This window comes from Pleurodeles waltl, chromosome 7 (assembly GCF_031143425.1).
Source record: "Pleurodeles waltl isolate 20211129_DDA chromosome 7, aPleWal1.hap1.20221129, whole genome shotgun sequence".
NCBI classification, from domain to species: Eukaryota; Metazoa; Chordata; class Amphibia; order Caudata; family Salamandridae; genus Pleurodeles; species Pleurodeles waltl.
In genome coordinates this window covers 1,035,703,867-1,035,719,934 of record NC_090446.1, presented here as the reverse complement: position 1 = coordinate 1,035,719,934, position 16,068 = coordinate 1,035,703,867, and the positions used below count along the sequence as shown (strand labels likewise).

General features: G+C 41.8%; 1 protein-coding gene across 4 annotated transcripts in view; it reads left to right on the top strand.

Annotated features, from left to right (window-relative positions):
- The window catches only part of CEP112 (centrosomal protein 112), a 1,991,189-nt gene that overhangs the window by 1,692,948 nt on the left and 282,173 nt on the right, over positions 1-16,068 (top strand). For all 4 annotated transcript variants that reach the window (XM_069199882.1, XM_069199881.1, XM_069199883.1 and 1 more), the window contains one exon: positions 4,020-4,082. In XM_069199882.1, the coding sequence (XP_069055983.1) occupies positions 4,020-4,082 (63 nt within the window). The remainder of the gene's footprint in view (positions 1-4,019; positions 4,083-16,068) is intronic.

The following is a 16,068-nucleotide window of genomic DNA, read 5'->3' as shown; positions in this document are numbered from 1 at the left end:
ACTATTCAAAATGGCAGCTTTCAAGTAAAATGGATCTCGAAACAATTCTCAGGCTGTGCACCAAAACACTATCTCCTTATAAATGCAGGCTCTTCGGACTCTAATTTCCTTACCAGTTTTTCAAAAGTAACTTACAGATTATCTCCTCAGCAAATACTTCTCAACCTCCTACCTTGAACATAACTGGCTTCGTCAGGGGTCAATTACTGATACCACTCAATCCCACTTAATGCAGGAGAGGGACTGTTGATTGTTTTGCATGATTGGCCGAATGTTGACTCAAATCACAATATCAAACATAAAATAATCACAATATCGAAATGGTTGGCAATTTAATACAGTGATTACAAATGTAATTCGTTTCTCATGGATTGCTTCCTTGTGCGACCCAGGAGCTCCTTGCTTTTCGAAACCCTGTACATATAGATTATACACTGATGCACTAATTACGAAGCACCAGTTTATGGCTAGAATAACTAGTTAGTTAGTTTTGGTGTCTGAATTTGTCATTGTGCTACCCTTGATATCGTTCACAGAGCTCCTGTTTTTTTATTTTACAGAATTCCTACACATATATAGTTTTATAGTTAAAGTACAGAGATGTTGTAGGTCCTAGTAAGTGTTTTTTTTTAAAAACTCAATAAATTAAGTAATGTGATATCACATATAAACACAGGTACGCAGAAACTATGTTTTTCTGCATATTAAAGCAAGAACACTTGGCTTTGCCAATGTCCGGTAGTGGACATTGTGGTATTCGTGTTGATGGTGTGATACAAGTTGTGCTGTGTGTGGTGGAATTTGTATTTTATTGTGTTATTGATGGTGGGGTAGTCTAAAGGTTTGGTGATGGTATTGCCAGTATTAATGGTGTGTGGTATTAGTGATGGTGATGACATTGATGCCTTGTATTGTTAGTAGTTTGATATTGGTTGTCTTCTTGTTTGTGGTAATGATGGTGGTGGCATTGGTGATGTTGGTATTAGGAATTAGAGGAGATATTGACTGCGGTAGTGGTGCTACTGGTAATGTGGTTTTGGCTTTGCCAGTACTGGTAGTGGTGGAGATATTGATGGTACTATTGGTTGTGGTGATGGATTTGATCGTGGTATTGGTGGTGGTGATGTTAGTGGTTTTGGTTGTGGTAGATTACTTTTGTATACAGAGCACGTACAAGATAAAGAACTGAATGTACCAAAAAGTGTGATTGTTCAGGGTACTTTTTACATGTAAATTAGTCCCTTGTGCATATTAATTCAAACATCCTATTGGGAGGTGGAAAGATACATCAAACAGCCAATAACCTGATATAAAGAGAGCAATACTCTTCTGGGCTGATCTAAAATGTGATTGACAATTTATCAAGCAAATGGCTGAAAAAGACTGATCCAAAAAAGCCAATAATTGAAGGTTGTTGACCAAAAGCCCACTTTGTTTATATTGTAGGCAGTAGGTCTTGTAACAGTTGTGCAGTAAACCCAGACCTAAAAAGTGCTGGGAACAGACTCATTTTAGAAATAACCATAGGGTCACTATATAAAAGTACATGGTACAGATTAATCTTGGATATTACAATCACATGTGCGGAAGTACAGTGCTAAATCCTTTCTGAAGATGTATGTTGGTCTATGTACGCAGAATGGTATGGACTAGACTAATTTCGTTTTAACATACTGTACGGCTACCATGTACCTCACTATGTTGGTGACTGGAATCACTTTCCCATATGATTCGAAATCAAAGACTCATACCGCATGCTCGAATGGTGACGCAGCCCCAGAATCCCTTAAGTTTTAAAACCTGACTATCATCTTTGAATATGACTGACTCTAACTCACCTGTTGTTTCTGAATAATCATTTCTGTTTAAACAGTTAAAGCAGTATTAGATTCCAGTTGTGCTTTGCAAGGCCAGCAGCTTTTGTGTTAATGCAAACAAATTTTAGGCTCTATTCCTGTTTAAAAGTCGAGTGTGAAGAAAAGTGCCTGCTTGTTTATTATCATTTGTTTAAAGAAATTGAATATGCTAGGAGCCGCATGTGATCTCTAGATTTGTGTCAGGTCATTACTGTACATCGTGCCTGGTCGGGTCTCCAGTACTGATAGCTATGACAATGGAATTTACTGGGATTAGTAGCTTGAGATCACTTCTCTATGAAAGCTTGTGGATATTTAAGCTATTACTTATGTTTTATCACTTAAGGAGTATATCAAATTTCCCGACTCTCACTCACTATTAAATCTCCTTCTCCCCATCTCTCCCTCCAGCATCATGTCCCTTTCACTGTATGGGGTATGAAAATAGAAACAACTGGCTTGCAATCATATTACCCGTCATTTCGAGTACAAGTGCATAACTATGCACCAACACCTCTTTGAGGCCCACTCTGCTGCTTTACTTAGGTGGATTTTGTATTTTGGAACCAGGAGAGCACCAACCAGGAACACACCATAATGTACTGAGACCACAACAAGGAGCCATTTGGCTTCTGTTTTCTGCAAGTTGGGTGAAAGCCGTAGTACTACTGCATTTATATTGAGTATATTTTATGATTCATTAGAGCCATGCATGTCCTTGAAACTTTACAAGAGCAGTGAATGGCACAAAATATTTGTGTACTCGCTTGATTATCTAGTGCCCTCGTACTCTAGCATGGAGGTCCATTGAAGGGCTGATACACAATAGACATTTCCTGTAGTTGCTATGAAATCATATTTTAAGGTCAACCTTTCTGGACGGGTTAAGATATACTTTTTTACTTATGAGACCTAAAAATAATACACAAGTTTGTGATTGATAAAATTGAGAATGCATATTTGAACGTTGAATATGTGAGTGAATTGACTTTTGATTTGCTCCCTCACCATCAAATCTTCAGTTACCGCTTCCTTTTATATTTGCACACGTCTACATGCTCCTTTTTTCCTCAAGCCCATGACTTTGGCTTGACATTTTATTCTACCCTATGTTTCCTCACAAGCTTACCTGTTTCTTCTACAGTTCTTATGTAGGCGACAATACGGTGGGTGAGAATTCTTGTTATGGGATCACATCTCTGGAGCAGGGTCATGATTTTAAGAAATTGTCAAAAGGCATACAGCCCGAACTTTAGCATGGTCTCCCGAAACCCAGCACCTTTGAAGTGAGTTTATCACCTAGTACCCTCCAAGAAGAAGTGTTCTGTGCCAACTCTCAGGCAGGTTTAGTGTGCAGTTGAAGATGGTTTCAAAACGCTGCACAGCCGCAGGCTGTACTCATCCATTGTTGAGACCTTGCTGCTTAGATCAGGCTGACTTTCCTCTTGCTATATATTTGCTTTCTCTTCTTTTATGGCCGTTTCCACCCTCTCTTTCTACGGTAAAGTCTTCTAAGGCCCTCTTGAGTGGTAGTGAATATCTACTGTCCTATTGCAGATCAACATTGTGTCCTTGTGTTGAAGTAAATACACAAACTCAACTGTCATAGCTGTGGTGAAGCTAACTCAAACATTTATTCTTCCCTGACGTACAAAATGTTTATGAACCATGTTAATGTCATAGACCCTTAGCTATACGCCCTGCACATGATTATCTTTTGCCTTCGGTAGTCATGCATAGCATTTGCCATGTTCCTTTACAGTTTCTGGAAGAGCGTCTGTCGAGGGCGGTGTGTGTTCCTTTCAGTGTGTGAGTTTTCTGTTTTTACTCAGATGAAGTCATCGGGATAGACTTCTGTGTTTTTTCATCTGCAGGGGCCTTTATGTTTTTCTAATAATTGGCAGCAAAGGTAGAATTCTCCCTGTTCTCCCCTCCACCCCGACTTTTAAGTGATGAATAGTTGGCCGCAGATCAAAGCCTAGCCCTGGCGCTTTTCTGGCTGCCACAAAAGGGCGTTTAAGTTGGCACCGCGCCCAGCAGCGCTTAGCGATAGGCATGTAAATGAGGTGCCAAGGAGAGGGGTCAGTGGCAAAGTGTCTGTACACGTTCTTCATCCGAGCTAATCTCCTTTCCCTTTGTGTGTTTGTGTTGTGTGTCTTTCAGGCCAACATCAAGTTAAAGCAGACGGAGAAGGAATACTCGCAGAAGCTTGCCAAATCCTCGCAGGTGAGCCACGTGACCGAAAAGTGAACAGTCTGATATGGTGTTAGTATAGTAGAAAAGCTTGAGGTTCCCATTGGCGGAGCTAGTTCTTGTTTCCGGAGTGCAGCCATCGAGGCAACGGTGTGAGTTATTTTAATGCTGTCTTCAAGAAGGGCGACCTGATGAGGGCGAGATGGGCAGATCACGGTAAATTGAGGGCAATCAATGGGACTGAAGCGCGGAAGAGTCTGATGAAGGGGTCTGATAGAGTGTAGAAGAAGCAAAAAGAGAGGGGTTAGAGGGGCGCAGAATATGTCGCCACAAACACACTCATCCTCAGTTTGGATAACTTCAGAAAACGCCTCTTACATCAAACAGTCACTTCCTTTTTTGAGTGCAATAATGGTCAAGGATTGTAAAGGTAGACACAGTAATGTTTCACTTGGGAACGAGCAATCGTCCACTTTATACTGATCACTGCTGTCAGTCTTAATACCATTTTAGCACACGAATTTGTAACCGATTTATATGTCAAAGAAAAAGTGTTAAATATAAGATAGAACCAAATTCTTTAAACAACAGGAAATATGCGGACGCTACAAACTAAAAACGAGTGTGAAATCCATAACTAGAAGGAGTACATCTCAGTAGGAGGCTGAAATATGTAATGATATTGCTTGAGTTTAATAACACATCTTGAGACAAATTACATAACAGTATGAAATTCTGAAACAGGATCAAAATACCTGCAAATATGGTTAGCACACATGCATTTTTGGAGGAAAGTCTGTTACATCTGGTAAATACACGTCTTTCAGCGAGTCTGATTACTTTAGTTCTTGCCTACCAGACAACACAAGCTCTCTGGATCTGACCAGACCTATTGTCAGCTTACAGTTGGCTAGAGGTCACCCATCACTTACAATTGGTTGGCTGTATGTTGCACTTGTCCTTGCAACCCCTTCCCCCATGTTGCTTTGTCACTGGTGTGCTTCTCCCTTAAGTACTGTTGTATTTATTTATTTTTATTTACCAATCCATCTCAGAATGGTAAATTTTTAAAAAATGGTGACTTGTTGTTTTATAGGTTTGCATGTGTAATGGAGCATATATGGCACAACCTTGTTTTCAAGCTTTTTTCAAATTCTTTTAAAATTTTAGACATGCTGCAGAGCATATCGCCGATGTCGTACAGCATGGCAAAAAGGCACTGGCAAAAGAAATAGGTCCCAAAAGTGAGACCTATTGGTTTTGCCAATGCTTGTTTTTGTGTTGTAGCCTTACAGTTACGTAATGATATCCTACTAGCCTTGAGAATGGCACACGTTTTCAATATCGTGTTCAAGGGCACCCTCACATAAGTTTTGGATTGACCATTGAGGTAATAACTTTATCGTCTCAAAATATGTTTTTTTTTTCAACTGGTAAATTTTCAGTATTTCCACACTGCGTTTTAAGTCTCCAGTTTCCTCTGGGCTTTTTCAGCTAGACTGCCTCTTTTTGGTCAGGGCAAAGACTGATCTGACTTTAATTGTCCAATTCCAGAATCGCACTACCCATAGAAAATGTTTAAATACTAAATTAGATGAGCTCTGGGAAAGACAGACCAACAAAATGATGATCTCTGACCCTATTCCACACATCATTCCCCTCATGGGGCACAACTTTCAGGTAGTCTACAGTTAACCAATAAAGACCTCTGAGCTGTTCCTGTAATCACTTAACAGTTTAGGCCAGTTTACCTGTGAGGCCCAATAATAAGAAATACATTAGGATTTTTTTATGTTCTCCCAGGATATGTGACCTAGCAGTTTCAGCTAGACTGTCTCTTTTTGGGGCAGGGCCCAGGCTGATTAATTCATGACTGGTTGTTGTTATGAAAAAGTGGAGCTAAATAATGATTGAATGGAAAGGTCTGATGGTACTTACCAGTGTTTCAGAATAACTCAAGCATTTCCATCCATCACCTTTGTACAGTTCACGTAGCCATACACTGACCATACTTCAGGAACACTGGCTCTGTCTTTAGGATTCTGGATGGAGGCTTGTGAACCTTACGTGTAACTTAGTAAAGTGTATCCAAAGGAGTCAACTGAGTCATGACATGCCCAAGGTGTAGGCTGTTATGGCAGTTTAGGTCACGTGCTTTATTGTGATTTATTTAGTGTCACCTGATCTAGTTCTTCACAGCAGAATGAGGAAGTGCACCAATCTCCTAGTTATGCGGGCTGGGGGTAAGTAGCAGGATAATGTTCACCATGTTTGGCCCTGTGAATCAGCCATCTCATTCTCCTAATCAAAGAGTGTCTAATATAGCCTTACAGACTACCGTAGTGGACTATACCAACCAGTAAAGGCCCGCTTCATCGTTAAAGGCCTGAGCTGAAGGTGAGGGCCTTTAACAAAGGAAGCAGGACTTTAATTGCCGGTATAGCCCGTCTACAAAGGGCTATAGGGCTATTAGAACATTCCAACAGTGGAGAGCAGAATGTTCTAATAAATCATATTAAATCCCCTACGGCTCTGTGAGGCCTTTGTTCATAGCTGTTGCTGTGAACAAAGAACATTGGATTGTTGACGCTCCGGGCTTTTACCAGCCAGTAAAAGCCCTGAGCACTCCATTGTCTCCAATGGAGATTGCAGCATTCCAATGTTCTAATTTGTCCTCTGTCAAGCAGCAGCAGAGGAACAAGCATTTACAATGCAACGGGTCTCGCATTTGCTCAAGTTAGAGCTATTAACGTTGTAAACTTCTAACTGGACTTTTCTTGCCACATAAATTGAAAGGTAAAAAACGAGCGCGATTGCGCTGAAATTGAAAAACAAAAAACTGAGAGTGATTGCGCTATGTAAAACCCAGCGCGATCGCGCTGCGTGGAAAATAAAAAGATAAAGTAGTGCAGAAACCAGGCTGAAAACATGGAGCCTTGTATGTTTTCAACATTTGGCCGATGCACTTGAGGAGGGCTAAACACTGGGAAAGGCCTGACGTATGTATGCCTTTCCCTAATGAAATCAAGCGGATTTTAAAAGGCAAGCCCACGAGCCAATGAAAGTGACAGGCGTGACATGGCCTTGGTAAAAGCCCAAAGAGAGATTACAACAGGGACGGAGCGCATGCGCTCTTGACCCTAAAAAGCTGTGTTTTTTGCACCTTTTTGGCTTCGCGCTTTTAATTATCTTTGCAAGTTTAAGGAAGATGATTTGGCCTGAATGACCCTTACTTACTCCACCATTTTTTGTCTGTTGTGTGAAGAATGCCTATCAGAAGAACTGCACACAACGCTCTCAGAATTCTGCTATTCAGAATGTACCTCCACCAAAATATCACTTAAACACACTTTCTGTGAAGCAGTCGCCAAAGAGCTTGCCACCAGAAGGACGACAACTTGAAGACCACCTCAAGAGTATGATAACCAACACCTAACCTGCAAAGAATTTGAATAGCAAAACCAATGGTAAAAACTGCCAAATATCACAGACTTCATTCAGTCAACTGAATGATAGCAACGCTTGAATAGCAAAACAAATGTTAAAAGCGGCCAAATGTCAGAGACTTCCTTCAGACAGCTATAATATGTCAAATTCAAGGAACTGATACGGACAAGCAGTCTTTCAGACTCTCCTTCAGACACTGTGCTGGCACAAGTCTCCAAAGACATCTTAACACATCTGTTGTCTTGTCGGTGAACTGCATTCTTCCTATGACCCTAGATTCAGAGCCTTTCCGTTCCGAACTTGAGACCTCCTTCATCAGACTACTCATTAAAAAAGAGCCTCTACCTATCAGACCAAGCGACCTATAGGTTGAATTCTAATGGCCAGTTTCTCGAGAATTGTATTGAAATAGCTGCCTTCTCCCTGATATCCAACTTCATTGAAGAGCGCAGTCTACTCTGCCTAGGGAAAGGCACCGAATCTGCCTTGATATCCATTTGAGATGATCTGAAACTGATTGACGGCAGGAATTGAGTAGGTGTACTACTAATGCTCGACCTATTGTCAGCTTTTTACACTGTCTGAATGTAGAAGAACTTGCTATACGAACAGCTACCCAAACTGGATCTTTTATTTACAATGCAGGCAAAGAATAGGCTCACCCTGTTCAATTAATCTCCTCTCATTGTGCGTTGTGTCTTTCCCCAAAGTGCTCTTAATATTTCAGTTCAACATCTACCTCACTTTCTTACCCACACCTATCCCTTCCTTCAGCCTAGCATGCTTTAAGTATGCTAATGAAATGCAGATAACACTAAAACTGGAAATCCCTAAAGACCCTGAGTAATCTAGATATGACCAGTGTCTCCGTGCTGATGGTGAATGGATTCTGTCAACCATCCTAAACACAATATCTCCAAAACTGAGATCATGACTTGGACGTAACTGCTAACCCTCAACCATTTTGGCCCTTAAGATTAGAGAGTCCACCATTGACAGCAAAGTTATTAAGAATCATCTGAGGAACTACTAATTCCAACATTTCCCTCAAGTTAGTGAAGTCACAAAAAGTACCTTCTACACAACGTGAAAACTACGTTGAATGTTCCCACCCTTAGGATACCCAGGGAAACTACTTGTAATTCAGATTGATTATGAAAATTGCCTTGGCCCAGGAGTGCTCCTCTTCCTGCTTCACAAATTGCAAAAGATTTAAAACACTTCAAGACAGCTTCATGGAAACACATCACACAAGTGCTTAAAGCACTTCACTGGCTAACTATAGTCAGCTACTCTACCTTCAGGGCTCTCTTCATCATTCACAGGACAATTTGTTCCAAGTTGTTCCATCAAGCTAAATTGCAGAGTAGGACACTTCCAGAGTAGGACACTCTATTCTAGATTAGCTCCTTGCTTGTCTAACCCTTCCTATAAGAAAAAAAAGCATTGGTGAACATTGTTTAAGTACAGACACCACCATTTTAAAATGCCTTACAAGCTAGAATACAAAATGCCCAAGAGCTACTGAAGTTGAAGAAGGAAGTGAAGATGTGGCTTTTCCCAAACTAAAGTGCAGAATGACTCTGGCAGCGGAATACCTCGAAAACTGAACAGTATCTGGATACCAGTCACAAGAAGGACAATAAAGTTACACAAATTAATCAAATAAGGCACTTACACTGGCTGACCGTAACCTGTGCATTCCATGGGCTATGTATATGGTGCTCATGGGTTGTCCCGAAAAGGCATTTATCGCAAATGCCTGTAACGGTTATATGTTGGAACCACGGGTGCTTCAAGCACCCGTGGCTCAACAACGAGGTCGGAACAATGACCTCGTTCTAACCACTAATGCCTTTTCCACGAATGCGTTTACAACGATTTTACCACTGTAAACGCATTCCTGGTAAAGGCATTTGCAATAAGCATGCATGGTTCCAGCATGCTTACCCCCTCCCCCAAACCCTAATCACCTCCATCCCCCCACACCACCCCAAAAACTAAAAATACCCTGAGTCCCCACCCCTAAAACCTAAACACCCCAACCCTCCAACCCACCCCTTAAACCTAAACCCTGAACCCCCCTAAACCCTAATCACCACCAGCCCCCCTCCCCACCCCAAAAACTAAAAATACCCCAAGTCCCCACCCCGGCCCTAAAACCTAAACACCCCAACCCACCCCTTAAACCTAAACCCTGCCCCCCAAACCCTAATCACCCCGAGCCCCCCAACACCCCTCCAACCCCCTCCCCCCAAAACAGCCACAGCCCAACTTACCTCCTCCTTCACCTCAACTCCGACTCCCTTCTTCTGTACCTTAGCCATGCATGCAAGTTGTTCAGACATGCATGGTTAAGGTACCAAAACCAGGAAGTCGTGGAAAACGAAAGCGTTGTTTCGCTTTCGTTTTTCACGACTTCGTGGTTTCGGAGTCGTAGTTCTGGGTGTTTCCCGCCTGTAACTAATCTAGGCCAAAGGTTGATCTTCTGCCGCCTATGAGCTGATCCCCAACCAGTACATGTCACTGGAAGCGCTCTTGTTCACATATGCCTCTCTTCATTGATTCAGAAATATTTGTAATTGACAAGAAGGTGCAATATATCCAGTACATGTAGAGGACTAATGCCTATCACCCTGATTGGACACATAAACTGTCTCCTCAGATTATAAATGAAAACTACCTGTGTATTGAGGGCATCATGAGATACCCTTTCTGTTCACTGGGGGGACAAAATAGGGCATTAATGCAGGCAGCCCGTAGCACATGCCATATATTGCTCGTCTGCCCCCAGAAGGCCAATCGTCTCCAGTCTTAGTGGCCTTAAAGTACTCAGAAGCTGGTACTCTGGCTACCGGTAATCAGCACAGCCCTACATTTCACCCATGTATCACTCCTGAGTGGTACCTAAAGAACTTTCAGTATGTTGATACCTTCTCTCCTTGAGGGATCCTAAAGATCTTTCACCATGTAAGGCTCTTTATAGTGTATCCCGGAGGGTTCCTTGTTTGTCGTATGTCTAGGGACTATTTAGCGCATTGGTCTTGACTACAGTATCCAGTACACGTTGAGGGTTGCTTAGTCATCATTCAGAGGATACCATAGAGACCTGCAGAATAATTGATTTATTGATGTAAAGTGTGGGCACTCTATATCTTGCACTTATTCCTACTGTTAAACTATTAATCACTGGACCTAACCGAGGATAGTAGCACCACTCTGGTCGCTCATGCACAACACCAAAATATTTCCTAAATAAAGCACACTGCAGTTCATTGCCCTTTCAACCAAGCACTCCCGCAGTGTAGCGTACTGCTTGTCTACTAAGGCACATCCACACCTAAGGGATATGAGGTACTATACTTAGGCAACTGCTATACCGTACCATGGTGCGATCAGAACCTGACACCCATCACTTTATCTTCATGGGCTCCGTCCAGTGCAGATTTTTAATTGCATTCCACTCAGTCATTGCCATATGTACAGTTGAGGTTGTAGTCACTTCTAGGCAATGGGCCCTGCACCACACCTTCAACCTTAAGTGTCATTTTCAAGCCGCTCTGAAGCATGACAAACTTTAATGTCCCCAGACTAGCAGCTGAGATATTTCAAAGAAATATAATCTGCAGACCAATCAATCAAGTGAATTTATTTAGCGCGACTAATCCCCGAGAGGGTATCCAGGCGCTTTAGGGTCATAATGGTTCAGGTGACTCAGTCGAACAGCCAGAATCAGTCTGGCAAGTACGTCTTTTGTCATCCTTTGTCAGTCGTGACTGATGATATATTCGAAAAAAATAAAATTATGCTGGAGGGGTCCGATATTTCCAGTTTCCCGAAAACCCTAAGGCAAGGAGATTTTGGAAGCTGATTAGGGCAGATTTAAAAGCGTCCGTTTGCACAATCTTCCCCCAGGCATATGACAAGATCATGTGCAGCAGTCAGAGCAATACATCCTGAGCTGTTAGGCCTCCGAGGAGGTGGCGTTGTGCAGGCTAGGCACGCGGCTCTGCATTCGGAGGGTCAGGAAAATTTGAAATGTGTTCCCAGGGACCTTTGTCGGTGCCCTGATGCTTTTCAACCTTTCTTGAATTCGAGCTCAGCAAATTGCATCACTGCCTGCGTGACCTCCATCAGGAGATCGTTTAATAATAAATGAAGAGCATTCTCTGTAGTCTGAGTTTTATTGTGTCTAGGACAGATAACAAAAGATGTGTTTCAATCAGATAGGTATGCTGAGACCTTTGGATTTTTTTCAGCCGATTTTCAGTTGCCCAATTTAATGGGACTTGATTTCAAGATTTGTATTTATTTAAAATGATCACCCTTTGATCAAAAGTGCTGCGATCTGAATCATATTGCACACAAGAAGAGCGACAGGTAGGCTGATTAACTAGTGGTATTTCAGTAATTGGACGTAGGCATGGATATTACAATTAGAAATGACTGCTGCTGATATTTACATATATTTCATAATTAAGCGTGAATGTGATTATAGGCCAAGGACCTTCACTGCTGTGTAGGAATATCACCCTGTACTTTATCTGCAGACAGTACCTTGATGTTAATTGTTAAATCAGAACAACTATTGTCATCAATAGTGGCACAGAATTTGGAACCTTCCTAATTCTAATCGATCCATGCTCCTGCAGTTTCCATACGTAAACCCTTCCTCGGGACCTGACTGGATCCAGAATGCTTTTCTGTTTTATCAGGTCACACGCACAAAGTGGTGTTGTAGAGATATTGATAGTGCAGCCGCAGGGACACACAGTATAATGTCTGTCTGACTATACAGAGTACCACAAAGCTGCTGATGTCAGCACATTTCTTTCTGTGCCTTCATCGACAGAGGACTCAAAGCCCAACTGGCTAGTCAATTACATCTTCAATGCTTCTCACCTTTATAAAAATTGCTCTTTAAAAATCTTCTGCCTTTAAGCCATGAATGTCTTGTAGGAAGCAGTTGTCAGTGAAGGATCACCACACTGCCTGTGACTAGGGAAATCACAGGGTGCCACCTTGTGCATTTTATGTACTCCTATAAACCCGAAGACTACCAGGGAATGCGAGGAAAAAGTGATGATGGTCTCTCTCAAGGAATCAAGATCTAAGTCTTCTCCCAAGTCAAGAACTGTGAGGCACCCTGCAGCGTCTATTCAAGGAGTCTATCGCATCACAAGAAGCACAAGAGGGAGCACCATTCTTTACTAAAGAACCACAAGGGGTCCAATGAAAGTACATCATCCTCTTCATAACTGATTCCTTTACCCCAAAAAGTCCCCCAAGATCAGATAGAGCCTTTCAGTATTTGCAAAGCCATAGTCTGATACACCCTTTGGAGCCATCAAGGTGACATAGACATAATCACCTTCATTTGACAGCATACTGATGGAGGTTATAGTCTCAGCTCCACTGAGTACTTCTGCCCCTGTGTATCCACTTCTGGAGTAAGACTTGGTACCAGCTCCACAGTCGGTGCTGAAGTTGACATTATTACTGGTCCTGGCTCCTAAGGTTGCTCGCCTTGGGCATTCAATGCAGAGGAGATTTTGCACACAGCTAAAACTAAAAGTGACTCACATTTGAAGATGGCTGAATGCCCTTAAATTCCAGCTAGAGAAATGTCACTAATTTCGGCTCAGACTGTGATGCTCAGAAGTTCCCAAGTTTTTATCAGCCTTAGGATGAAAACAACTTGGATGGTGACAAACCGTTGCCGAACAAATGAAGCTTACATCGTTCACTGACATTCTGGCAGAGTAGCTGGTGTATATTTGCCCTTCAATGATGGTTTACTGGCAGGGTAAAGGGCCTCTTCGGAAAAATGATAGTCTATACCTGCACTTTCTTGCTCTGCTTTTTTGTAGGTTCTCGGCTGCATCTTAGGATCCTGCCTACCTCTCTGCCCATTCTTAACCAGAGTCTATCAGTTCAGCCTGATGGGGAATCAGATGTCTTGATGCGGTTGGAAAACACTATTTTCACTTGGGTATCTGGCTTTAAATACTTTAAAAACTAGCTGTTTGTTTGCCAAATACCCCAACCCCATACCCCAAGCTACAGCCCAGTTTGCCTGACACATACTGTCAGCCACTTCAAGAGCTGTTATTGGTAGTCTGGCGGCTTCAAACCTTGCAGTACACCCTGGCTTAGTTACCTGGCCAGGTCAGTGAGTACCTGTGTTGTTATCTGACACACCCTTGGATGAGAATGAGTCAATTTCCAGAAGATGTACAAGCCCTGCACAGAGATTTGTCTTTTGATGGACAGAGATATTTTTGGATGAAAGCCAATTTCTCCCCTGAAAGATTTCAGCAAAGTAAGGTTTCTACTAGGGCTTTAGCATTAGGATCACCATTCTGTAACTGTAATCCTTAGTACTACAAACACAAAAGTTTGTTAGACAAAGTCAACTTCCAACGCAAAAGGTACAGCAGCACCCTTTTGATCTCTACAGTGGTAGGGGGTGTGGATATGGTAAACACCATCTTTATCTTCATTTTCCTTGTCTTCCACCTCCACAATACAAAAACCTCTCTGGGCCCTTTTTAGCTCATGATTCACTTTTTTATTTGAAAGAGTATCAATCTTTTACAACAGGTGGGTAGAGATATCACACTCCAGCTGGTCATTTGCACATTAAATAAAGTTTAGTCTTTACTATCTTTGGAAAGTCCCCATTCATCCCCTGTAATCGTTGTCCCCTCCCCCTCTCGTCCCCAATGCAAATATCGTGATGAAGGAAGTTAAAACTTCCCTGGCGAAAGGTACCTCTGAGATTATGGTCCTGTAATAGAAGGTAGGGGTTTTATCCCGGATATTGCTTGATCCCAATAAATGGAATGTGGCCTTTGTCCTATTTTGGATCTGAGCTTTATAAACGAGTTTATTAAGACTGAGGAATTCAAGATACTGCCAATATAACAAGTAAACCAAGTACCAGAGGAAAACGATTGGCTAGTCTTGCTAGACTTGCAAGACCCATCTCCAAGCAGGACAGGCAATGCTTGGAGTTTGTTGTGAGGACTGAGCATTATCAGTTTGCTGTCCTTCCTTTCGGTTTGAAATGATCTCCCATGGTGTTTATAGTTTCATGAAACATTATTACGAGCTAGTAGATACATCTCCAACAGATGTTTTCCATGTCCATTCTTTACTGTGTTTGCTGCAGCATCTGCTTTGTAAAGAGCAGTTCCAGTTCAGATCTGTGAAGCTGCTTGGCCCTCTATGCTTCTGTTCACTGATCATTACTATATGTAACTGTTTCACACCAGAATGCTACATTTGGCAGATCAGTCTTTTAGCCTTTTTATTGTATACATTGGTGAATAGAAATCCTCTTTCTTCAGCCCTTATCCTGGAAGGATACTTTGGGAATGGCTCATGTAAGGAATTTGTCAGAACAAGCATCCATTAAGAGAACAAGTTATTTACCTTGCTAACATTCTTTCTGATGGATGGGTCAGCTCCCGCAGATATCTATCCACCATCCGCGTCACCTCTTGAAGATAACCAATTTGCATTGCCTTTACTTCTGTCACGTGTCTCTTAGCCTTGTTGCGTGAGGGGGCAAAATAAAAGATTGAACTTGATGACACTGCATGGTGGTGCCACATATGTCCAGACTTACGTCATGCCAGTGTCCCTGCAGCCTCTTACATTGAGGTTACAACAGCGCCATCAACTGCCTGTGAACTTCTGAGACAGAATAATTTTCTTGAACCAGTATTGCATCTGGGAATGGTTTGTGTAAGCAATCTGCAGGAGCTGTACCATCCATCAGAAAGAATATTACCTTATGCTGCTGGCGTATAGTTTTCAGGATCCCTGCATTTTTCTGTTCCCAGATACGCTACAAATGGGATTAATTTTGTATCCCTACATGTGTATTCATACTGTTGATCATTTAATCCCTAATACTTGTAATAAAGAAGCCACCTGCCTGCCTTTTCCGGTTTATGATGATAGTGGCATGGGGAACGATAAAAGTAATGCCATTTAATACAGTATGTTGGGTCTATAAATTTGTCAAATAAAATATATTACATATAAGGTACTTATGATTTTAGTTTCCACCATCTTTTCTCTAAAATCTCATTATGATTTTTGTTTCTCAAAAACATTATGGGACATTTACTCTATGTAAATAAAAACATTCACATATCTTTTGAATGAGTGTGGCCTCAGATTGCAGCTGCTGCTATCCCGTGCAAAAATATGTACATTGTAGACTTTGAACCATATTTTTGCAAACATGGCATATTATCTTCTGGTGGTCAAAGACTTATGAACAAAATAAGAAATTTAAAAAGGCCTTTCGTTGCCAATGGGGACTGATGCAAACTTTTCAACATATGGTGGAAATGACCACATTGTGGTCCAAAAGATTGCTTTTGTGGGCACGCTGTGTAGGTGTTCTAGTACATACCTCATAAAATACCACTTTAAGGGAATTGAATGGTCAAACTACAATGGGACATGTTCAATTGAATCTCATCTTTTTATGGCTGCAGATCTCTATACCCAGGCCAAGGACCTTCATACAAGCAAGGACAATGGGCTGTGTGGC